The 26,601-nt window shown below is 34.7% G+C and overlaps 1 protein-coding gene across 3 annotated transcripts in view; it reads left to right on the top strand.

Moving 5' to 3' along the window:
* mapkbp1 (mitogen-activated protein kinase binding protein 1) overlaps positions 1 to 26,601 on the top strand; it is a 53,994-nt gene that overhangs the window by 18,404 nt on the left and 8,989 nt on the right. For 2 of the 3 annotated variants that reach the window (XM_067367099.1, XM_067367097.1), the window contains exons 3-15: positions 3,924 to 3,986; positions 4,911 to 4,968; positions 9,210 to 9,380; positions 9,644 to 9,781; positions 10,005 to 10,187; positions 13,238 to 13,398; positions 14,325 to 14,514; positions 16,104 to 16,241; positions 17,568 to 17,752; positions 17,986 to 18,077; positions 21,599 to 21,724; positions 21,810 to 21,880; positions 24,103 to 24,224. In XM_067367099.1, the coding sequence (XP_067223200.1) occupies positions 3,924 to 3,986; positions 4,911 to 4,968; positions 9,210 to 9,380; positions 9,644 to 9,781; positions 10,005 to 10,187; positions 13,238 to 13,398; positions 14,325 to 14,514; positions 16,104 to 16,241; positions 17,568 to 17,752; positions 17,986 to 18,077; positions 21,599 to 21,724; positions 21,810 to 21,880; positions 24,103 to 24,224 (1,698 nt within the window). The remainder of the gene's footprint in view (positions 1 to 3,923; positions 3,987 to 4,910; positions 4,969 to 9,209; positions 9,381 to 9,643; positions 9,782 to 10,004; positions 10,188 to 13,237; positions 13,399 to 14,324; positions 14,515 to 16,103; positions 16,242 to 17,567; positions 17,753 to 17,985; positions 18,078 to 21,598; positions 21,725 to 21,809; positions 21,881 to 24,102; positions 24,225 to 26,601) is intronic. The other variant, XM_067367098.1, reaches the window with a different exon arrangement.

The following is a 26,601-nucleotide window of genomic DNA, read 5'->3' as shown; positions in this document are numbered from 1 at the left end:
ATCTCATAACATAAGCACTGAATTATTTTTAGAGTTTCCCTTCTGATATCTGTAAAAACAGGCTGTGCTTTGGGTGCTTTTGTGGTTTATTCTTGAAACCAGAATCATGTCGCAAGACTTATTAGGGACAATTCAGTGCTTTGGTGGTGTGTTAGCAGATTCAATTTGATGTTCTCTTGTTAAGGTTCATTTGCTGGCTCGACTTAATGTAACCTTGTTTTCCAATACAAGTGTTGCGGAAAAACACCATCCTGCTCGCCCTGTTGAAAAGAGTCTTGGAAGAAGTGGCATTTAAGGCGGCTAAATATAAAATTGACCTCAATATAACACAATAATTCATAGCGTGCAGCAAACTAGTACCTCAAAATAGTTCAGACTTTCCATCCATTAAAAAAGATTACGAAATTTTGTAAAAATATAGTGTTTAAAAACATACTCATGCTAATTTATACAATTCAAAAATGTATAACTGTATATAGAAACAGAACATTAAACATGATTAATAAAAAGTAATTCTGTTAAAGCACTTCCTTTTGAAGTGCTCTTTACAGCAACCTGGTATTTTCTAAACAATTATGTTTCCCAGAAAGCTGATAAAACCTTTGCAGAAGCAGCCAATCAACTGTTTTGTAAAACTTTAGGCAATATCGAGGTCAATAAAAGGTCTGAGTGTGGTTCATGAGTAAATGGTGTGTGGTCACATGATGTGTAAATACAAGGTCAGGCATATTTGCTGATTGTGCACTGATTCATATCAGCTTATCTTTGTAATGGGATGAGCCGTAGACTCTTACAACAGGCTTGCATAGTCAATGATCCGATCCCTGTCAATCCCATCAGCAGTTTAGCTTATATATAGTGTAGGAGATCCATTAATGGTATTACTTGCCAACAATGAAGGTCCGCTCCTCCTCTCGTTTGCCTGCTTCTGGCATCAGTGGTTTATGGAGACATGAGTAATGTGCTATAGAGGCATGAGCTCATCTGTTCTGTCCCTCTCTTCTTAGACGTGCTCGTAAAGCACAGAGCTGGACGACAGGGAGGCTTTGACTTGACGGATTCCAAACGCAGCTCTTCTTGTGGTCGAGGGAGACTGAGTGCTTGTGTGGCTTTGTCTCGCTCATCTCTGCTACTGACATCAAAAGAAAGACTCTAGCAGTGCATTTGGATCTCTCTGTGTGTGTGTGCGTGTGCGTGTGCGTGTGCGTGTGCGTGTGCGTGTGCGTGCGCGTGCGTGTGTGTGTGTGTGTGTGTGTGGGGTTTTTAATTTGACCTATAGAGCTGGACCTCAGCCAGGGAAGAGACCTTTACTCCAAAGATGTAGTTTCGCCACAGCAGATGTTTGATGTAAAGGATGTAAAGCCTGGAGCGCTTTGCTCATTAGTTTATTCTGTCTAAGTATCCCCCACTTCCTGAGCAACAAGTGAAACTGTCAGCTGATGTTTAGCGGAGAATCTGAAAGTGTTGATGCCAACAAAGTTAATGAATGTAAAATAATGAAATTCAAGTGGAATTTCTGTTGGTAAGAACCCCTGTGATATGACTTTGACTTTGACAAAACAAAGCGGAATATATGTGTGATTTAGGATATCCCGTTTACATTCTACTAAGTATCTCAAATAAAACACTTGAATATCTGTCTGGTTTAATGTCATGAGCCTTATAAATGTGTGTGTGCCCTGCATTGTAAGTATAAATTCTAATAAAAAAAAAAAAAAAAAAAAAAAATATATATATATATATATATATATATATATATATATATATATATATATATAATGAAGATTTAATAAATGTATATATAATTACTTAAGTATGCTATATAAAAATTGGGACACAATTTTCACAATTCGATTCGATTTCTCTTCACATGCTTGCAATTCAATTCCGTTTTCCATTCGATATCGATTATTTTGGTTGTAGTATATAAAATACAGTACATGTCAAATTTTCTAGAGGAAAAAATCTCCACTAATGCTGTAAACTACACATGGGAATCAGTTGGTAATAATATAATAATATTAAAGCTTAAATTAACTTATTTATATACAAACGCTTAAATTACACTCAATGATGTTTTTTATAATAAACAAAGTTTACGTAATCATATTTCTACTCCAATTTGTTTTTTTTGAAATATAAACATTTAAATCATGGCTGTCATAACTGATTTATTCAAACATGCATTAAATATTGAGGAACATTAAAAATATATGAATAAATATAATGAATATGTAACGGTGCATATATTTAACAGAATGCTGCTTTCTAGAGTTAATTTTCTAGCTGATTAATGAGTTTATGGTCACTGAGTATGGTTTTTCTGAAGTAAATGTGACGTGACATTGTTTACAAGCTGTTTTATTGACGTCTTTCCGAGGTTGAAACATTGATTGAGCTATTACACAAGACATGATACAAATTTCGTTAAGTTGTACTATATTTTAACATACCTTCAGATGTTCATTCATGTTTATTTCGCGCTGTAACTGGTATTAAAGCAGAGGAGAGGATGTTCACATGCGCTTCGTGCTGCCGCTTCTCTTTAACTGAGGCACTACAGCGATCTGTCACGCCACATTAAAGAGCGCCAAAACGGTATTTATTTTTGGAATTTCATAATAAGATGGACGTCATTTGAAATCTGAGACTTTGCTTCATATCAAAAGTAACAAAGCACAAAGATTATTGCAATTAATTGGTAAGAAGCGTGCTACATGTTCTGTTCGTTCATCAACTGAAAACAGACAAGACTAATTGATTCTTGGGATTTAAGAATCGATATTGGTTCGTAAAAATGAGAATCAATTAAAATCGAGAAATAAATTTTTTTTTTTTACCCAGCCCTAATAAAAATTATATATTATAATCTGACATTATTACATTTTATAATTTATTATTCATTTTTCTTTTTTTATTGCAATTAGTGTATCTGAAGGAGGTTGTCTCATGTGGAAATGCGTGGCAGGTGTTTTTATTACTGGTTTAAGCACTTAATGTCTCTGTATCAGCATTTTACCTTCAGTATAGGGACTTCAGCATTTTATTTTAGTTATTTATTTATGAGAAAATGTGTGCCTTTGCAGTTTTTTAATTGTTATTCTGTACTACAGACCTGCAACGGGCTAGCATATACTTCATAAAAGTGTTCTATTCCCCAAATATTAAGGATTCTGCAGTGGTCATTGACGTATTTCCTCTGTGTTCTGTTTGTCTCAATGCCTTCCTTTTCTACAGCAGGTCATTTCCCCCACCTGGCATTGTCTCAGACAGTCTTTATAGGACCAACTCTACTGTACTCCTATTTAAAAGTTTGCAAACGGTTTATGTTTGTTTTTTATTCTTTGAAAAGGATTGTTCCTGTATTTGGGAGAAGAAAGACACACAGGACTAGCTCAACAACCAACACAAAACCCCAAAAAGCACACTAAATACTGTACTAAGTACCATAGTACACTTACATATCAGATGGTAATACCTTGGAGCATTGATGCATATAATACTCCTACTGAATGTTTAACAGAAACATAAACCATGATATTTACAATACATAGAACTCCAAGGTACTTCTAAGAATACCATGGTACTATCATGGTAACTGCTCTGACTGATAAGTTAACAGACAGATATGATGCTATGATTGTTACACTTTGGCTTGTAAAATCATTTAAACTAGTCTGATTTGTGCACTCATGCAGGTTTTTTCTCGTTCTGAATTTAGGTAGTAGAAAACACTACTCTGATATATGTAGTGAAAATGCTTGTGGGTTAATGGTCAAAGATCTGAGCTGCTAACCCAAAGGTTGTCATTGAGTAAGACTCAAGTGAATGTCAATCACCACTGTAAAATGTTAAGTATATTGTTTTGCATTAGAAAGTGTAATTTAATGACTATTTGACTCTTTCTTTGTGTTGTTTTATAGGTGTGTGGTGGTGCTACTGAACCCTAAGAAAAACAAACAACATCATATCCTCAATAGCTCCAGGTGAGACTTTCATCCTTCTCTAACCAAACACAACATGGATAAATGTCACCTTCTATGGTTCATTAGCTCCTCTAGTGTACTAGCACATTCATTCCGGCGATGTCTATCAAAATATAAAAAAGTGCTTAAAGGGCTGGTTCACACAGAACAGAAAAACAGCAAGATGCAGGTCAGTAGAATGAAAGAAAAAAAGGTCTAGAGACACATTTTTTGTTCTTCTTTTAGCTTGAGCATCACATTTTTTAGAATGTGCAAAAGACGCTGCAAAAGACAAGAGTGCAATGGTTAAAGACGTCTGTCTAGCGCCTGTTTACATTGAAAAACAAAAACAATGGAAAAGTGCAGTGGAATGGAAAAACATGTTCTGTGTGAACAGCATGAAATGGAAGTTGCAATAGCCTTTTCCTTTCCTATCGTGATGAATATCCATGTGAAATGGCATCTCGAACAAGAAAAAATTTAGGGAAGGACTTGATTTTGTCCATGGAGAATTGATTGGATGGTTGTCGTTTGCCTTTGGCCGATCTCATGTGAGTGACAGGTTGCCCCGCCCTCGCAACATTAAACATGTCATCAGAGAAGAGAAGAGGTGTCGCTGCAATAAGAAGTTATTTTTATTAAAGATTATGAAGAGAATAATGATGTGCATTGATAAATAATGTATAATAAATACTGCAATATTCCATAAAAATGGCAGTTGTCCATTTTGATTTCATCATAAAATAATGAACACAACAACCGAACAGATAGTCTTGTCTCAAACTCTTTGCTCATGGTTAAGCAAATGTTGTAGTGTCTGGCTGGTCGGGCTTCTCAGACATAATAAGCAATAGGTGAACAGACAGAGAGGAAGCCTCTGAACTAGCAGGATACATGCACTTTAACATTGTCTTAAATACTTCCGTCCACTCTCTTATTTCACAGGAAGACCATCACTACGCTCTCCTTCTCTCCTGATGGCAAATATGTGGTCACAGGCGAGGTGAGTATTCAGTTCCTAAATATATCTGTGCTTTGTGGTTACATCACATGATCTAGTAGGAAGTCAGGAGCTCTGGAGCAGTATATCATATTTGGATAAAGCTGATGTAGCCGGTCTGTATGAAAATAAAGGCCTGTATCTTGCACCTTCATGCCTGTGAAGTTTACAGTGTGCGGCAATCGCAATGACTAACTATCAGTGTCATTTGTCTGTTGTCACAGTGGAGTCAAGTACAGACAAATGTGATGACTATTGCTTTCTCTTCCGCAATTCTGCAGCACTAACATTTGGATTAGGAGGGATTTGTTGTCTTGCCTGGAATATATATATATATATATATATATATATATATATATATATATATATATATATATATATATATATATATATATATATATATATATATATATATATATATATATATATATATATATATATATATATATAATCATTCGAATGCATGCAAGATATGCTCAGCTTGAAATGAAACACAGACACAAAGTATTACAACCTTCAGAATAAAACTGATCGAAACAAAAAGTAACAGCAAAAAAGCATAACATAACAATAACAGTATTTAGAAAAAAGTATTAAAATGACTTTATTTGGTTTTAAGGTAATTGGCAACACATTTAACATCTGTAATCTGGTATAGTAATAGGTTAAACAGAATATTAGCAGGAATAAATGTAGATGTTGATTTTATCTATTTGGATTTGATTGAATCATTTAGTCAATTGGTTTGATATTATTGATTATTAATATTTAATATCAATATTAATATTTAATATAATGTTTTTCCCCTTGATGTGCAGGCTTGGTTATGTCATCTGAGTAGCAAAAAGGTGGTAGTTAAAGTTATTACATTGAAATTGTGTGTTACAGGTTTATCGGGGAATTTCAAAAATGTAATTTTCCAGGCCTTTGAAACAATCATGGAAAGTCATGAAGATTTCTTTAGTCAATGTACATATTTGTAGTTTTGCTTTAGTTGTAAAGTATTTATTATTCAGCTAAAAGTCTTGTAGTGAATGTTAGTTCCTGTCCTTGATTCTGATTGGTCAATAGCTGTGTTTTATTCACGATAAAACACAGCTATGACTGCTTCACCCAGCGGTTCTGTGTATCACTACACAACACCCTTAGCAACCACTCTTAGCAACGTAAACTGAATTGAAGCTTACTGTATTATGTAGAACTAGAAGAGTATTGTGAGAAAGATTGAGTGAGCGAGTTTATTACCTGCATTCAGATTTAGCATTTTCTTTCAGTTCAGTCCTATGTTCATAATAAAAAATCAGTTTAAATGTCTGATGTATTATCTTGCCCTTTTAACAGTTAAGAGGTTTTCCCGTGACTGACAGCGCTAGTCAAAGCATTTGTCAGTTGCGTCTTGTTCCATGTTCACAACAATTCAGTATTTTCAATAAAAAAGTCTTCGTTACTGACTGACACGCTCATACACTCATCTTTGCCGCCATCTAATGGTGTAATAATGTAACTTTTGTTGCTGTTCATGGTCAAGGACTATTTTTTCCGGCGGAAGGAAGGCTTTTAGTGAAAGTTTACTTCATGAAAGTTGTTTTTATACATATTTTTAGCTTTAATATTTGTATTGTGTGGTAACCGTTTTATAAAAGCAATAAGTTACTTGAGGCTAGTGCTGTATCGTGAATAAGTCTGAAGGACTGAAGGATTGCTTCACGTCGTGCCTAACAACGCCCTTCAGCCGTGATTTACACACAATACAGCACAGCCTCATACCTTATTGCTTGCATATATACTACTTTAGCCACTACGAAAAAATTTTTTTTTCCTAATGAGGATCCGTCTTCATTTCCTGACTTTCTTTCTGATGTGTAACACAAAAGAAGATATTTTGAGGAACATTAGTATCCAAACAATATTGGTGACCTTTGGCTTTTATTGTGTGGACAAAAAAACACTGAGATATTCTTCAAAATATCTTTTTATATTCCACAAAAAAAAAAAAAAAAAAAGTCAAGAAATGACATGAAGGTGATTAAATTATGACAGAATTTTAATTTTTGGGTGAACCAGCCCTCAAGAATAATGTGCATTGATGAAGTGTCCATAGTTTTGCTCAGCTGGCATGACACTAATGAATGGAAACAGTAGTGTGAACGCTGACCAGAGCTGTTTGGACTTTGTTTGCAAGGCTGAACATGAACACACATCCTGTCTGCTTCTCTAATCCATTAAATCATGTGGACGGGTGCTTTGTTTGTGTAGTTTGTGTACATTTGTGTGTGTGTGTGTGTGTGTGTGTGTGTGTGTGTGTGTATGAGTGTGCAAAAAAAGTAATCCTTTCCATTTGAGAGGAGTTTCTTACTCCAGCATGATGTGAGTTTGTGCTTATCGGCTGCCATGGCAACAGGTGGCACCATGCCAACCTGCACACAGACTGTGTCTGCTGTCATAAAAAGGTGAACGCGAGAGCGCCAAGAAAGGGCAAAGAAAAGAGCATGTAGGGAGAAAGAGAAAGAAAGTGTGCCTGAAGCAAGAGACAGAAACACTCTGCAATCAGAATGTGTCTGCTAACTATGGTTTGACCTCTGGCCCCCACATTCTCACTCTGAAGCTCCAACAGTACTGAATTTTGATTAGACATTGATGGACAGTCGTGTATTAAAGCAGGATGTTGTGTAAGATTAATCAGAATGGCTCTTCGTTTATTCCTCCTTGTTTGCGGTGCATGATCTGTCTTGATTGGAGTTGTGTAACGTTGGATTGAACTAACCTGTCTCGACATCTCTGTTAGCGAGTTCTTAATGTGTTGCACAAACGAGCAAAATGGAAAGATGCTCTCGAATGCATGTTTGCAATACATCAAAATAAAAATCCAAGGCTCCCAGTCATAGAAAACAGGGAGTGGTGTTTTTTCAGGCCTGGAAAAGTCAAGGAAATTTATTATATATTGAAATAAATGTTATTACTATTTAAAATAACTGTTTTCTGTTTTAAAATATTTTAAAATGTAATTTATTCCTGTGATGCAAAGCTGAATTTTCAGCATCATTACTCCAGTCTTCAGTCACATGATCCTTCAGAAATCATTCTAATATGCTGATTTGCTTAACATTTTTGTGGAAACCATGCTGCATTTTTCCAGGATTCTTTTAGTAGAAAGTTTAAAAGAACTTATTTAAATTTATTTGAAACGGTAATCTTTTTGTAACCGTATAAATGTCTTTACTATTTCTTTATAAATGTCTTCACTATTTTAAAAGGCATTCTAATTTACAATTTTTGTAGTTCTTCATCTGGTATATATTGCTCTTTTGTTAAAGGGTTAGTTTACCCAAAAAAATTAGAATTCTGTCATTAATTACTCACCCTCATGTCGTTCCACACCTGTAAGACCTTTGTTCATCTTTGGAACACAAATTAAGATATTTTTGATAAAATCTCATAGCTCAGTGAGGCCTCCATTGACAGCAAGTTTATTTACACTTTCAGATGCCCAGAAAGCTACTAAAGACATATTTAAAACAGTTCATGTGACTACAGTGGTTCAACCTTAATGTTATGAAGCGACAAGAATACTTTTTGTGCGCCAAAAAACAAAAAATAACGACTTTATTCAACAATATCTAGTGATGGGTGATTTCAGAACACTGCTTCATGAAGCTTTGAAGCTTTACGAATTTTTTGTTTCGAATCAATGGTTATATCAAACTGCCAAAGTCACGCCCCCCAGTGGTGAACCATTGAAATTTCGAAACACTTATGACGTAACGAAGCCTCGTTTACTGAAATCACGTGACTTTCATGCTCCAAACCACTGATTCGAACCAAAAGATTCGTAAAGCTTTGAAGTTTCATGAAGCAGCGTTTTTAAATCGACCATCACTAGATATTGTTGAATAAAGTCGTTATTTATTTTTTTGCCGCACAAAAAGTATTCTCGTCGCTTTATAACATTAAGGTTGAACCACTGTAGTCACATGAACTGTTTTAAATATGTCTTTAGTACCTTTCTGGGCATCTGAATGTGTTAATTATCTTGCTGTCAATGGAGGCCTCACTGAGCCATCAGATTTTATCAAAAATATCTTAATTTGTGTTCCGAAGATGAACGAAGGTCTTACGGGTGTAGAACGACATGAAGGTGAGTAATAAATGACAGAGTTTTCATTTTTGGGTGAACTAACCCTTTAAGTTTGTGTAGAGTGATACTTGCTGACAACTCTCATAAATTATAATCTCTCTCTCTCTAGAGCGGTCATATGCCAGCAGTGCGTGTCTGGGATGTGGCAGAGAGGACACAGGTGGCGGAGTTGCAGGAACATAAATACGGCGTGGCATGTGTGGCCTTCTCCCCCAACAGTAAATATATCGTCAGCGTGGGTTACCAGCACGACATGATCGTCAACGTCTGGGCCTGGAAGGTGGCTAGCAACATTTATACAGTCATAAAACACTCAAGATGGCTTTCATTTAGTTTATTATATCATATCTGTTGTTTGGATACTAGATTTGCTTTTCCTAAAGGTTAAAGAATAGTATTAATGTAGTTCCACCTTGCAAACTCTGATTCCCCTTATGATTGTTGTACTTTAATCAACCAATTTCCTAAAAAAAAGAATAGAAAATTCATAAATCATAGCATAAAATTTGTCATAAATTGATTATTTGTCTTTTTGTCTTTCAGAAAAATGTTGTGGTTGCCGCCAACAAGGTGTCCAGTAAAGTGATGGCTGTGTCTTTCTCAGATGACAGCTCGTACTTTGTTACAGCCGGGAACAGACATGTGAAGTTCTGGTACCTTGACCACACCAAGTCATCCAAGGTACGTGTCTAACCTGGCAGATGACAGCTAACCTTATCTCTACCAATTAAAGTAGTTACAGTAGCTCTTTCTGCCTGGCGTTCTAGCTCAAAGTCTCAGTTTGTCATCACCACAGACACCAAACCTGACCTCAATTGAAAATGTCACATAAACTCCCAGTTCATGCAATACTAAATATCGGCCAGGTCTTAGATGAATGTCTTATAAATGTCATCTCTCTCAGGTGAACGCCACAGTACCATTATCAGGCCGCTCCGGTCTTCTTGGAGAGCTGAGGAATAATTTCTTCAGCGATGTGGCCTGTGGAAAGGGCCGGAAGGCGAAAAGTACCTTCTGTATCACTTCCTCTGGGCTGCTCTGTGAGTTCAACGACAAAAGAATGCTGGACAAGTGGGTGGAGCTCAGGGTGAGTGACGAGGATGCTGATTGGTTAATTTTGTAGTTTGTCACAAGTGTGTATGAGTCATTATGTGCAATACAGCTCAATATTTTGGTTCAAAAAGTATATATGGCAACCAAAGAGTTGATTTTTTTTACCAATTTTATCTCTAACTTTATTTGAAATAAATTCACATTTTAAAGTCAGCATGAAACAGAAGCTGCAGTAGTCTTTTCTTCCCTATTGTGACATATTTCTGATTGAAATGGCTTCTGGAATGAGCAAATTTTTTAACTCTTAATGAACTTTGTTTAGGTTTCCTTGTCTGTGTGTTTTGTTTTTTCCGCGTTAAGCTGTTTTCTTTCTCTGATATCAAGGCCCTTGTGTACACAAGGTGTTTCTAAGCTCTCTGTTGTTAAGCGAGAGTGTGTTAATTAACAATTCTGCTGCTGTTGTCGTCTAATATTAGTCTGTTCTGCTTCTCCTCTCACACTGTCCAGAAAAATGACAGTTTCGCAGTAAGTTTCACATCAGTGCTGCGGGTTCAGCTGTCACGTCTCATTGTAAAACTCATTGAACGACATGTCACAGTGCTGCTGTCAGTCATGCTCACCTGTACATTGAATGTTTGACCCTTTTGTCTTCACTTGCCAGTTATCACTCTAATCTCAGACAAAGCATTCCAAGCATTTCAAAGCATTATGTATGACCAGGCCCACACAGAATCACTTGTTGAATTTTACATACCCATCATTTGCTATATTCACTGCATATTTTGTGTGTGTGTGTGTTTAATTATTACAATTATTATTTAATATTTTTATATATTGATTTCAGTATACAGTAGTGATCTCTTTTTAATGACCCTACAAGTTCGATCTAAACCATAAAAATATGATGGTTCAATATCAATATATGAAAATATTTGTTTAAAATATTTTAAATATAAGGAAAAAATGAAAGACTAAACTTGGTTAAAGTATTTATCTAACATAATTATTTACAGCTACAGGTTTTAATTTACTATGCAAAATAATAATAAAAAAAGAGTAGAAAAACAAAAAGCTTACATGAAAAGCAGGCATTGACTACAACATAATCCATTATTAATATTTTGTTGGCTCTCTCTCGCTCTTGCATGTGTTCATAATTTCTTTGTATGAAAGCCTGGCCAAAAATTATGTGCACACAATTTGCCATGTTTCATCGTGTTATCACAAATAAAATAATTGATTCCAAGCACAACTACACAATATGCTTACAAACTATTTAAAAAATTTTAATAATACTTGAATACAGGGTGAAGATGTTACTCTTCCTATGCTGGACATCACTTTTGGCCTCTACTGAATTTTTTTATTTTTTTATATTGTGTTGTATCAATATTAATTGTTATAATTATGTATTTACGGTAATTATTTTAATTAATTATTAGTCATTTAACTATATTTTGAAGGAATACTGGATTTTATATATAATATATATATATATATATAATATATATATATATATATATATATATATATATATATATATATATATATATATATATATATATATATATATATATATATATATATATATATATATATATATATATATATATATATATATATAATATTTTTTTTTATTTTTTTTTTTGCAGTTTATGATTTACTATAAATCACCCAAGATATTAATATACAGTCAATCCAAAAATTATTCAGACATTTTTGATATATTTTTTACTAGTGGGTGCAGAACACAATAGTTCATTTATGTAAGTGAGGACGGCAAAATAAAGTAAACTGTGACATATTATACCCAAAGAATCTTCATACAGTGAATGACCATTAAAATTAATAAAAATTTGGAAACAAAAATTATTCAGACCTGACCATGATTTGCTTAAGTGTTATCTGACATAATTATTATTCCTTTTTTTCTGACACAGAGGTAAACTGAGATCTTGTCATATTTTATTACCTTTTTTTAAACTATAGTGAATAAACTGAATTAATGATACCAACATTCCATTGTTTTAATTTACTTAATTCTATGCCTTAAAATGAAACAACATAAGATAAAGTAGTAATGTCTATTGAAAAAAGGTCTGTTGAATCTCATGAAAGAGAAGAAAAGGCAAATTGGTATTTCAGAAGACCTTCAGAAAGCCATGAGAACTAGGCAGTCGTGTTGTGAATGCGAACACATGATTTAGTGCTGATATGAGATCGATTTGATTCCTCTCAAACTGTGAAAATGGGTCATGGCGAGAGCAGGTGGGTGCTGCACAATTCTGCTTTTGTGGCGACCCTTGTGCCCACTGCACAGAGAAACAAGAAAGAGTCAGAAGAGCGCCAGAAAGAAAGGGATACAGGGAGGATAATAGAGGATACAAAAGCCTCTCTGTTTAGCAGTTTATCAACTACAAGACCCCGAGTTACAACTTGATTATCTAAAAATGAACTTTGTTCTCTCGACGTAAAGCTTATTTTAGCAAATACCCTCCCCTGTCCATACCTTATCTCTGTAAATTAAATTATATGTCTGTGAAGGAGGCTCTTACAATCCCATATTAGATTTATCTAATCAGGAACATTTAACAGCTGATGGAAAAACACACAAATGAGCTCTTTTTTCCCAACTTCTAACATTCTGGGACACTTTTGTTTTTAAATTTCATCTCTTTATGTCCTACTGTTTCATAAAACTTTTATATTTTATGTCTCATCAGCTTTTATTTGCGGTCTGCGGACTGTGCATTTCCATGCAATTATCACTGGAACATAATGAGACATCTCAATTTAATGCACAGAGCTCTCAATTTTTCCCATGTTAAAATTCTCCAAACATACTTGGTAGCAACTTTGCCCACATGGCAAATATGTCTTTGGATAGTCACATCATTTCAGATTTAATAATTTCTGCAGATTTTTTCTTCCCCCACAATCAATGCAAAAAAATGTAATAGTAATAATTATACATTTAAATATTTAAAATAAATAAATACATTTTGTGTGGGCCCAGTGATGACTTGCTTCACTGGGATTTCACTGTTATTCAAATCAATTTCCCCATTTCTCTCTCTCTCTCAGACTAGTATGGCCACGTCTCTGTCCGTCAGCGAGGATTTGATCTTCTGCGGTTGTGCTGACGGTACCGTGAGAGCGTTCAGCCCCACTGACCTGCACTTTATCTGTACGCTGCCTCACCCTCACAGCCTGGGCACAGACATCGCCACTGTTACTGAGGCCAGGTAAGATGAGCCACATTAGTGAGTAAATTTAAATGACTAAAAGTTAGTCTCATTTTATCAATATATTTGCACTACACTTAAAGTACCATATACTGTATAATGGTATCAACATCGAATACCAGTGAAACCACCAAAATACTTTGTGATTGCTCAGAATTAGGGATATAACTGTAAAATCCCTTTGTCAAAAGTTAAACAGCAGGATGAATGTTTTCACTTGGAAATCTCCAGAGATTTTTCTACTGTGGATGAGCTGCTGTCTGGTGTGTAGCATCATACATATGCAAATACCCTGAAATCTCAGTCTGTTTTAAGATTCAGAGTGGGTTCATGTAGTGTAGATGAAACAGCTTAGCCATTGACAACTGTTTAGCATTCCCTGCTTTCCCTCCAAACTGTCAAACACACAAGACCTCTTAGTCCACCGCTCATAAATATGCAGACACTGCTGCAAGGCAGAGACATGGCTGTTGACCTCTCTTATATATTATATTGTTCAGGAAGACACTGAGATATGTCTGTCTTTTTGAGTCTACTGTAATATTTTTAGTAACAATTCTTACCACTTTTTTTTCTGATTTGTTTTGGTTTTATTTGTCTGTTAATGCAGGGCATGGTTTGTGTATGATCTTGATGGAAATGCTGATCTTGTTTACAAAATTGATACGTCCCTCATTAACATATGTGTAAATAATGACTTCAGTGATTAACAAATGTACCATCAAAAAAGCATTCCAGCAGACACACCACTCCCAGAATGCACACAGTCATTCTGTCTGTCTCTTTATAATTGGCAATAAATAGCGGTGGTCTAAGTGCGGGTTCTGCTTGGAAAGATTTTCTCGTGACACTTCCAAAAGACCTTCTGTGACCCCGTGGTACAGCTGTCTTTACTGTCCCACTAATCCATCATGATGTCTCCACAGCCACCTCTTCGCCTACAAGGAAAACGTCCGCTATCCTGACGCAGTGGCCGTGTCCTATGACCCCACAAACCGATGGCTGTCCTGCGTCTACAACGATCACAGTCTGTATGTGTGGGATGTACGTGATCTTCGTAAAGTGGGCAAGGTTTACTCAGCCCTCTACCATTCGGCATGCGTATGGAGCGTGGAGGTGAGGAATAAGATAAATTCATGCAAGGCTGTGACCGAAAGCCAGTACTGATCAGGTGAATTAAATAAAATTAAATTAAATTAAATTAAATTAAATTAAATTAAATTAAATTAAATTAAATTAAATTAAATTAAATTAAATTAAATTAAATTAAATTAAATTAAATTAAATTAAATTAAATTAAATTAAATTAAATTAAATTAAATTAAATAAAATTAAATAATCAAAAATATAAAATAAAATATATCATAAAATAAACAAACATATGAAATAAAATATAAAATAAAAAAAATAAAAATAATCAAAAAAATATATAAAATAAAATAATCAAAAATATAAAATAAAAGAGAAAATCAAATATAAAATAAAAAAATATATTTTAAAATAAGTAAAATATAAAATAAAAAATAAGATTAATGAAATATAAAATGAAATACAAAATAAAATAATATATATAACAAAATATATGGTAAAATAATTAAATATAACATAAATAAAATATAAAATACAAATACAAAATAGTTTTAGTTACTATTAAATAATAAGAGTTTTCAGTTTGGTAAAAACTATTCATATATACATGCAATTTATATTTACCTACAAAACTAATTTCAAGCATTTTAACTACAAGAACTAGATCAAAAGGCTTTTATGATTATGAGAAAATTCAGTCAAGTGTATCCAGACTTCTGGTGTATATGGTTACATGTTTTTGTCTTTTTTTCCTTTGATTGTGTTGTGTGTTGACATATTGGCTGCTGAAATAATGTGAGGCAGGTCTTTTGTATTTGAGCCTCATGTTTTTGTATTATTTTTGTGTGGCCTGATGTGAAGTCATACAAGGTATTGTATTAATGAAAACCCACCCACTATACCTTTGTTTTATATGTTATATGTTTGCACTTTTTGTACCAGACGAAAGATATTTTAATGAGTTTTAGTTCATTGTGACAGACTACATGCGTTTTAAAATCCTGAGGGATTTGTCAACATACAGCGTATACAGTATTTTCAAGCGGTGTCATGGACTGTATGCTCAAATCGGATCACAAGATTCATGACAGTGACTTCCCTTTTGGTTTGTTGTGTCTGTCTTTTAGTTGTCTGGCATTTTGTGATCTCATCAAAGTTCCTGAAATATGTCTACAAGTACAGGCCTGAATATTCAATCAACAAGAAACTGAAATATAGTGTATATAGTGTCTGTTAAAGGGTTTTAATGCACGATATGACAGACAGCTTCACCCATAACTATATTCAAAATATGAGGCAAAATGCCTTATTACTTTTGCACGAACAGTTGTAACATAATAGAAATATCAAAGACACATTTATTTTGTTAAACAAATTACTGTTATCCTTATATTAGAATGTACTGTATAGTGCCTGTGTGTCATTTAGAAGGAAATTCTCTGTATGCATAAAGAGGATCTGTGATGACGCCATTACAAAATCCTTCTTGTTTGATTTTGAATGCCACACTAGAGTAAACACACCTGTAGTTGTTTGTACAGTATGTATGAGTTTGTGTGATTGTATTGGTGAATGTTTTGTCAGGTTGAATCACATCTCCTTACTTTGTCCTGCAGGTTTACCCAGAGACAAGGGATGGAGAGCAGCCGCGTTTGTGTCCCGGATCGTTCCTCAGCTGTTCTTCTGACAATACTATCCGTTTATGGAACACAGACGCTCAGAACACCACCATCAGCCGAAACGTCATCAGCAATGTGAGATTTGTAAACTCAAGACTTGAAACAAATCTAATCTATAGTCTCTTTTAGATGTTCTTACTGTTCAAAAGTTTGGGGTACAATTATTTTGTGAAAGAAATAATTACTTTTATTCAGCACAGACACATTAAATTGATGAAAAGTGACAGTAAAGACATTTATAATAGGATTTCTATTTCAGATAAATGCTGTTCTTTTGAGCTTTCTATTCATAAAAGAATCATAAAAAATTTTTTCCACAAAATATTAAGCAGCACATCTGTTTTCAACATTAATAATAATAAGAAATGTTTCTTGAGCACCAAATCAGCCCCAAACTTTTGACCAATACTGTATTTTCTTTGGGAAAAACAAACATCTGACTTATGGAAACTTTAGCTACTATAGCCTCAAAAGTCATTTAGACATTTAATCCACACTTCAAATTGCATTAGTTAGCAAAGTATGGTAACACTTTAGTTTGGAGACCAAATTCTCACTATTAACTAGTTACTTGTTAGCTTGCATATTACTAGCATATTGGCTGTTTATAAAACACATATTAATTCCTTATTCTGGATGACCATATTCTACATCCTTAATCCGACCCTATACTTCAACTTAACCACTACAACAACTACCTTACTTACTATTAATAAGCAGTAAATTAAAAGTGTACTGAGGCAAAAGCTGTAGTTAATAGTGAATATGTGTTCCTCAAACTAAAGTGTGAACCAAAAAATCATCTCAAATAGCATTCATTTTAAAGAAAGATAAAACGAGTACATTTTTCAAAGCATATTTATTTAATACTGTTCGAAATTAAAATGGCATATTCGGAAACTTTATCATTGTCAAACATTGGTGGAAGTTGGTTTAAATAATTGCAAGAACAGAAAAGTTAATTTAGTTCTGAGAAAATAAATGTAGGGATGCCACTTGCTTTGATACTTTAGTATATGATCTGGTATAACAATCAATATTCGTGCATTTCAATTGACTTAAAGGTATAGTTCACCCAAAAAATGAAATTTCTGTCATCATTTACTCACCCTTAGGTTGTTCCAAACCCTTCTTTGTTCTGTTGAACACAAAAAAATATATTTTTAAGAATGTTGGTAATCAAACAGTTGACAGTAGCCATTGACTTCCATAGTAGGAAAGAAAATACTCTAGAAGTCAATGGCTACCGTCAACTGTGTTCTTCGAAATATCATCTTTTGTGTTCAACAGACGAAAGAAACTCATACAGGTTTGGAACATCTTGAGGGTGAGTAGTTTTGGGTGAACTAACACTTTAAGTTTCTGTATCTGTATAAATGAAATTTTTTTTCACCACTAAAGGACCTTCAGAAGGTCATTTATATGGACAGCAACACCTCAACCCTGCTGGACACGGACTGTACAATCTCCAGTAACTCTGAGAAGGTCGACCCACAGACCTCAGAGAACCGGACGGGCATTAGGACCATGTGCGTGAGCCCAGACGGGTTGCACCTGGCATCAGGGGACCGCAATGGAACACTGAGGTCTGTTTTTCACATGTCTACTTAACACTTCTACACTAATTGATTTTAGTTAATTAATCCTCTGAGATTTTAATGGAAAAGACAATGTGCGTTTGTTCCCAATCATGTGGGAAAAAATGTTACACTTTCTATGAAGACTATATATAATGCAGTATAAAAATATTTGCAATGTACTTTTCTTCAGAAAATGTTTTTGCCAATGAGACACTCATTAAACTACTTTTGTTTTCCAGAATCCATGATTTGGAGAGCATGGAGGAAATTATGGATGTTCAGGCCCATGACTCTGAGATCTTGTGTCTGGAGTACTCCAAACCTGAGACCGGTGAGTGCTGAGAACACAGAGGGTGTTTTCTTTATTGGTCTGTAGCCGATTAAATCCTGCAATAAGGTGCTGCTTAATACCCCAGTAAACAGGAAGTGCTGATCCAGCTCAGATGCTCAGCAGATGCTTCGTAACCTTGGAGTCACCACTTCACACATATGCCACAGGCAGAGTTTAAAGATGGTGTTTAAAGCGTTTAAAGACTTCAATTCATATTTTGCGTGTTAATATACCATTTCTTGTCCCAACTTAATGTGAATTGACAACAAAAAGCATGTCATTTGTTAGCTTGATTCCTTTGGCGATGCTAGTGACGCTGAATTCAGCTTTAAGCTCTGTCAGTCTTTAAGCATCTGTGACATGCTGCCGGTTACCAGAGAAAATAACTTCTCATGCTTCAGTTCATACAAAAACAGAAAACATGCATTAGCAGTATGCAAGGAAACAGTACATTGCGTAAACATTCAAAATATGTAACTATCAATGCGCCTATTTTCTGTGGTAATCGACAACATGCCACAGATGCTCTTGATATTGCTTTGTTTTAAATAACCCAAAATATTAGTTTTCAGAAAATTTCAAAGGAAATAAAGACAGGTGGCCATTCAATAGAGTAGATGCTGATGTCACATGGTTAGAGGAAATTGACATACCAGTAATAGTTGACTAAACGATAGTTGATCCAAAACATGATAATATACTTTGGAAACTGCCGGCATTTACAAAAAAATCTAGCGATACCATGGTACAGTGATATGGTATAAATAGAACACCATGGTATTACCATTGTGATTATGTAGTTATAATAGTATTTATTAATATAATATTTAGCTTTTATTTTTATGTTTTCAGTTGTCATTTTAATTTTAGATTTAGTAATTTTGTTGTGCTTTTATTTTGTTTTTTTAAATAGCTTGTTTTTATTTAAAAAACACACATTCAATCCAAAAATTATTCAGACATTTTTTATATTTTTGGTATATTTTTACTAGTGGGTGCAGGACACTATAGTTCATTTATGTAAGTGAGGATAGCAAAATAAAGTAAAGTGACATATTATACCCAAAAATTCTTCATACAGTAAAATTGATAAAAATTTTAGACCAAAAATTATTCAGACACTTTGACCTGACCATGTTTTGCTTAAGTGTTATCTGACATAATAAAGATTTTTTTTTCATATTTTATTACCATTTTTTGAAACTATAGTGAATAAACTGAATTAATGAATGAAATGTTCAAGGTTTCAGAAATTCTAAATATCAGTTTTAATAATTTTAGTACTTCGACTAGAACTTATTTTACTTCAGGTAGTTTATTTTTAGCTATATTTCAATAAAAAAATAGCCATAGTTTTAGTTAACAATAACATTGATGCTTTTGTCCCTCCTTTAATGTAACTCCGAGGGAATTTTCATCCTTATTCTTGTCTGTTATGTTGAAAACCTTGCCTCTAACCACCACTAACTAGAATAGTGTAATTCTCTCTGGTTCTCTAAAGCTCTTGAGACTCTATGTCAGGGCCGGGGGTTTAGAGCAGACACATTGAGAGTTATTATCATGCTCTGTTAAGTGCAGTTCAGTGTGAAGTTGTGCTGAGCATTTGTTGTCTTAGCTGGCGGTTTATATCAGGCTCAAGGCCAGACAATGAGTACAGCTCGATGAGAAACAGAACATCTGCTAGAACACACATAGAGGTACACAATCTCGCCTTCTTGCTTTCTTTCTTCTCCTGCTCTCTCATAACACTGATAGGGTTCTCTGTTTAAAGGTCCATTGATCCCACCGCCTATAACAAGCCAAAAATGGCTACACATTATCTTCACAGTATTACAACATTTTCTGCATTGAATTGTGTGGAATGGATAAAAAAAAAAAAGGTATACACAAATGATCAGAGTGTACTAAACTCATTCATTTACAGTATATGTTGTCGTTTAAGAGACAGAGACATGCCTTTATTGGTAGCTGAAAGCATTTAAAGGGATAGTTCACCCAAAAATTATCCCATGATTGACTCACCCTCAAGCCGTTCTAGGTGTATATGACCATCTTCTTTCAGACGAACACAATCTGAGATATATTTAAAAATATCTTTGAGGGTGAGTAAATCATAATTTTCATTTTTGGGTGAACTATCCCTTTAAATAGCAAAACATGCTTGGATTGTACCTTTTTATTATAACTTTTGTTAAAAATCCCATACATGCAATTGTGATTAGGAAAAACAAATAGAAGAATGTGCATGTGCAGACTTCTGCTTAAATTTTGCAGAAATGTTTCTTTTGTGTGGATTCTGAGATATTTGAAACCGTATATTGTGCAAATGCACTAAACATTAGCATTGTTATTTCAGAAAAACTTATAAATGGCCTAATCTGCATTCCAGATGCAGTATCTCTCCATCAGGCTGTCTGTGTCTTCTGTAGATTTGCTCTTTTGGTTACTTTACCTGTTTGACATGCACTTCAAAAAAACAATTGCAGCGGTGAGCAAATGAGACCTGCTCTGTTCTAAATGGTCTGTGAGGATCTGGAGTTCTCACTAGTTGATCAGCTTTTACTGTGAAAAACATCACATTATCATTTGTTTCTGCTTTGATGCAGTTAAAATATTAAGAGCTTTCAGAAAGGGAATCTCTTGATGGAGATGAACGCTTATTTCGAAACGATCTGGCTCATTTGTTCTGCTTAGCATTGCAGAAACATATCATGTTCTCACACTTTGGGAGGCATTTGCATTCTTTTCTTCATGTGTGAAGTCACACATGAACACGCTGTGTTACTGAATCAGCTTGTGGTGTGATAAGTGTGAGAACAAACCCAGAAGCACGGCACAAGTGTTCACTGGATTTCGAACTTTTTCTGAATTGTGGTTCTGCTGGTATATTCTTACAGAAATGTACTGAGGGAATACCGGTGATTGTGTCAGATGATATACAATGGTGTTAAATGAACACCATGTTCATGTACATGACTAGGATTTTTTGAATGTTTTGTTCACCAAGACTGGATTTATTTGATCAAAAATAAAGTAAAAACTGTAATATTGTAAAATATTATTAAAAAATTTTGTAACATATTTTATTATTACTTCATTACTCCAATCTTCAGTGTCACATGATCCTTCAGAAATCATTCTAATATGCTGATTTGGTGCTCTAGAAACATTTATTATTATTATTATTATTATTATTATTATTATTATTATTATTATCATTATTGATGAAAACAGTAGAGCTGCTTCATATTTTTGTGGAAAGGGTGATGCATTTTTTTCAGGATTATCTGATGGATAGTAAGTAAATTTATATGAAATAGAATAGAATCTGTGACATTAAAAAAGATGTATTGTCACTTTTAATCAATTTATTGTAAATTAAGTATTAATTTCTTTAAAAAAAAAATCTTATTGGCCCCAAACTTTTGAACAGTAGTGTACAATGGTATTTACATGATAATGTAAATAAGGTAGAAAAAGTACCACGTTAGAACAATATATTTTACTCTGTGTGTCTTTAGGGCTGAAGCTGTTGGCCACCGCCAGCAGAGACAGACTGATCCACGTTCTGGATGCGGATCAGGATTACGGCCTCCTGCAAACACTGGATGAACACTCTTCCTCTATCACTGCTGTCCGATTCGCTGGTGAGATCGCCATGGCCTAGCTTTAGTTTTATTTGACAACAAATGCTGGGAGTGTTCATTTGTGACATCTTTGCTTGTTTTTTAGCTAACGAAGGGAAAGTCAGAATGATCAGTTGTGGTGCAGATAAGAGCATTTACTTCCGCACGGCACAGAAGGTGAGATTCAAACTCATTTGGTCATATTTAGATGTTTATTCTTTACAATAATTCTGCTGTTTTTATTGGCCTTCTCTAATGTTGAAAAAGTACCATTTCCCTCATTGGTCAGAAGTCAAGTCACCTTTATTTTTATAGCACTTTTTAAATAGAAATTGTTTCAAAGCAGCTTCACAGTATTAACAGGAAGGTAACAGAATCAATGATGCAAACTTGATAGAAATACAATAGTGTCATTATTCAGATCAATTCAGTGTTGATTCAGTTCATGTCAATAACTGTGTAAAGTTCAGTCCAGCTATAAGCAGCTCTGCTGAAGACAGTAATGTCATTATTCAGCTCAATTCAGTTCAAATTTTGTTCTTATCCGATCTTTCAGTGAGGATGAAACAAGGTCCTGAGTCAAAGCTGTCAGATTCCTCAGGCCTAAAGAAAATGTTGCCAGTGTTTCAAAGAACACCTGATTTAAAATAGACACACAAGCACTTAACACCGTCCTGCAAATGAGATACCAACGGTCAGTGATTAAGTGTTAAACACAACAAGCACTTTATTCTGACCTCATTCAACTGAGCGCTGTTACTTATTTCATAAATCAGAATTTCTTGTTAGTTAATAATAGTTAGTGGAGTATTAATATATCATTACTCATTTGTTCCTGTGTAAGATTTCATTAAAGGTGCCCTAGAATCAAAAATTTAATTTACCTTGGCATAGTTGAATAACAAGAGTTCAGTACATGGAAATGACATAAAGTGAGTCTCAAACTCCATTGTTTCCTCCTTCTTATGTAAATCTCATTTGTTTAAAAGACCTCCGAAGAACAGGCGAATCTCAACATAACACCGACTGTTACGTAACAGTCGGGGTCATTAATATGTATGACCCCAATATTTGCATATGCCAGCTCATGTTCAAGGCATTAGACAAGGGCAGCCAGTATTAATGTCTGGATCTGCACAGCTGAATCATCAGACTAGGTAATCAAGCAAGAACAACAGCGAAAAATGGCAGATGGAGCAATAATAACTGACATGATCCATGATATCATGATATTTTTAGTGATATTTGTAAATTGTCTTTCTAAATGTTTCGTTAGCATGTTGCTAATGTACTGTTAAATGTGGTTAAAGTTACCATTGTTTATTACTGTATTCACGGAGACAAGAGCCGTCACTATTTTCATTTTTAAACACTTGCAGTCTGTATAATTCATAAACACAACTTTATTCTTTATAAATCTCTCCAACAGTGTTGTAATGTTAGCTTTAGCCACGGAGCACAATCAAGCTCATTCAGAATCTATACTCACATAATCTGATCCGTGCATGCAGTATGCATGACGAACATCTTGTAAAGATCCATTTGAGGGTTATATTAGCTGTGTGAACTTTGTTTATGCACTGTATATCTCTACTTATAGTCTAGAGCTCGGGGGTGGGGAGCGAGAGATTTAAAGGGGCCATTCAGCCTGAATCGGTGGATAGTTAATGATGCCCCAAAATAGGAGGTTAAAATCTATGGGGTATTTTGAGCTGAAACTTCAGACACATTCAGGGGACACCTTAGACTTATATTACATCTTTTGATGCACCTTTAACGTCAGAACAGAATTCTAAAGTGTTTTTTTTTTTTTTTTACGCACAACTGCCAGCCTGCATGGAGAGCTTCTTGAGACTCCAGAGATGCCAGCAGCTTCAAATACCTGTTTGCTGCTCAACACTGGCTTTTTTTTTTTATAGCTGCCCTTTTAATACAATTAATTTTTTTGACAGGAACTTTCATTAATAGGCCTTTATCTGACCGAGTTCCACTGTGCTCTAAATCACTCACAAATCGTATAATAATTCGATAATCTCCATTTCAGTTTTCACACAATATTAGTTGTTTTCATGCCTTTTGCACAACATTGCACCATTTCATGCTTTTCATCTTCAGAAAGATCTTTCTTCCTCCCCATATTTCATGAGAACTGTCTAAGTAGGTTTTCCATAGACCTGGAAAAGTATTTGTCTGAGATTGATACCAGTTATCTAAAAAGACATAGATAAATAAATAAACAAACATTTTCTTAGAAAAACTAAAATCTGAATGATTATTCTACTGAAATGTTACTGATATGTCACTTGCATAATAATTTGGAATGCGGTGTTTACACAACTGATATGTAGAGCTTATATCAGTTTTCCTTGCTGAACTAATTATAAAACACCCCAAAACAGACAGAGGAGGGAACAGCATTCACACGTACTCATCACATAGTGAGGAAGACTACCCTGTATGACATGGACATCGACCCCACAAGGAAGTATACTGTTATTGGCTGTCAGGATCGCAGCATCAGGTTTGTTTTCTTGTTTTTCTGTTCCTGATGATTTTTTGCAATAATTTGTATATTAGTAGTTGTAATAGTACTAGTAATAGTAGTATCCTGTACTTTTGTTCATCTGCTAATTAAGCGTGTCTTCCAAGAAATTATTTTGCTAATGTGTTGGTATCACTGCGCCCATGTGTTTTTGTATCTATAAACACTGTGTTTTGATTACTGTGTTTTCACAGTGTTTTGACTCATTTATGAGGGTATGACTGTATAGGCAGATGTGATGTTTGTATGGACCTCATCTGACTGGGTGTAGCAGTCACCTGTAGCCAGGCTCACAGCGTTAGCAGATTATCACTCAGGTGTTTGTACAGTAGGAAGGAATTAGAGGTTCGACTGGTTAATCCACTCGCATTTAGCATGTTGTAGACCATGTGCACACAAACACACACTGAATCAGCCTGTCTGTACTGTCTGAGACACATGACCTGCCAAAATCATTAGACACAATCTGATTGTCTCATCCTGTGATTATTTTAGAGGGTGACTGTCACAAAAACATGTCCAGGTCATATTTTAGGTCATATTTATTAATATCTGAAGGATCACGTGACCCCTCAAAACTGTGGTAATGGCTTCTTTGTAAAAATATATTAAAATAGAAAACAATTTTCTTAAATTTTCTTGTCAGTTTTGTGAGATTTTCCCTACTGCTGACTGCATTTTCAAGTTTTGCAATTTATTCTACAGCATTGGCACTCTTTTCCTCATTGTGTTTTGTAAGACTCACTTTGCCGTCCCACACAAAAGGGCAACATTAGGAAGGAACCAACACAGCGCATGACTTGCAACTGTTTTCCTTTGTTCATTCAAACTACGGTCGCAAATTCATTCTGCACTGTGGGCAAGAAAAATGCCAGGAATGTCGTGTCTAATACAGCTGACCATTTAGTGCCTTTGTCTCATTCTCACTGGAAGCAGCATCTTTTCTATGCTGTTTGGTGCAGTGGCAATGAATGATTTTAAAAGAAGGAGGCCTGACCTATACAAATATATCAATAGAGTCAATAGTCAGTGCTGTAGGGCTGTTTACTGGAGCTCATTCTGGGTTTTCAATGCCTCTAATGGGCACAGACTCTTTTTTTTCCCCCTCGTGTAAGTCATGTGAAGCCTAAGGGGTTCATTGGTTATGCTCCTCCCAAAGCTGGCAGTGCCTTGTTTGAACTGCTGTAAGGAATGGCAGTAGGAGGCATGACGCCATAGCGCCCCCAGGTGACTGAGAAAGAAAGGGGGAAAATAAATACTATCTCAACCAATGCAATCATTATACTACCTTTCAAAAGCTTGGGGTCAGTAAGATTTTTGAAATGGTTTTCTGCTCACCAAGGCTGCATTTATTTGATCAAAAATGCAGTTAAATGGTTAGTTCATCCAAAAATGAAAATTATGTCATGTCGTTCTACACCCGTAAAACCTTTGTTCATCTTCGGAACACAAATTAAGATAATTTTGATAAAATTCGATGGCTCAGTGAGGCCTGCATTGACAGCAAGATAATTAACACTTTCTGATGCCCAGAAAAGTACTTAAACAAATTTAAAACAGTTCATGTGACTACAGTGGTTCAACCTTAATGTTATGAAGCAACGAGAATACTTTTTGTGAGCCAAAAAAACAAAATAACGACTTTATTCAACAATATCTAGTGATGGTCGATTTCAAAACACTGCTTCATGAAACTTCAAAGCTTTACGAATCTTTTGTTTCGAATCAGTGGTTCGGAGCGCCAAAGTCACACGATTTCAGTAAAAGAGGCTTTGTTACGTCATAAGTGTTTCAAAATTTCAATGGTTAGCGTGACATTGGCAGTTTGATGCACGCTTTGAATCACTGATTCAAAACAAAAGATTTGTAAAGCTTCGAAGCTTCATGAAGCAGTGTTTTGAAATCACCCATCACTAGATATTGTTGAATAAAGTCGTTATTTTTTTTATTTTTTTTGGTACACAAAAAGCATTCTCGTCACTTCATAATAATAAAGTTGAACCACTGTACTTGCTGGCAATGGAGGCCTCACTGAGCCATTGGATTTCATCAAAAATATCTTAATTTGTGTTCTGAAGATGAATGAAGGTCTTATGGATGTGGAACAACATGAGGTTGAGTAACAAATGACTGAATTTTCATTTTTGGGTGAACTAACCCTTTATAACCGTAATATGGTAAATATTGTTACAGTTTTAAAAAATTGTTTTCAGTTAATTTATTTTTATAAATAATTTATTCCTGTGATCAAAGCTGAATTTTCAGAATCATTACTTCAGTCTTCAGTGTCACATGATCCTTAAAAAATCAATCTAATATGCTGATTTGCTGCACAAGAAACATTTTTTTTATTGTC

Source organism: Chanodichthys erythropterus, chromosome 18 (assembly GCF_024489055.1).
Source record: "Chanodichthys erythropterus isolate Z2021 chromosome 18, ASM2448905v1, whole genome shotgun sequence".
Taxonomy (NCBI): Eukaryota; Metazoa; Chordata; class Actinopteri; order Cypriniformes; family Xenocyprididae; genus Chanodichthys; species Chanodichthys erythropterus.
This window is presented reverse-complemented; position numbering and strand designations above follow the sequence as displayed.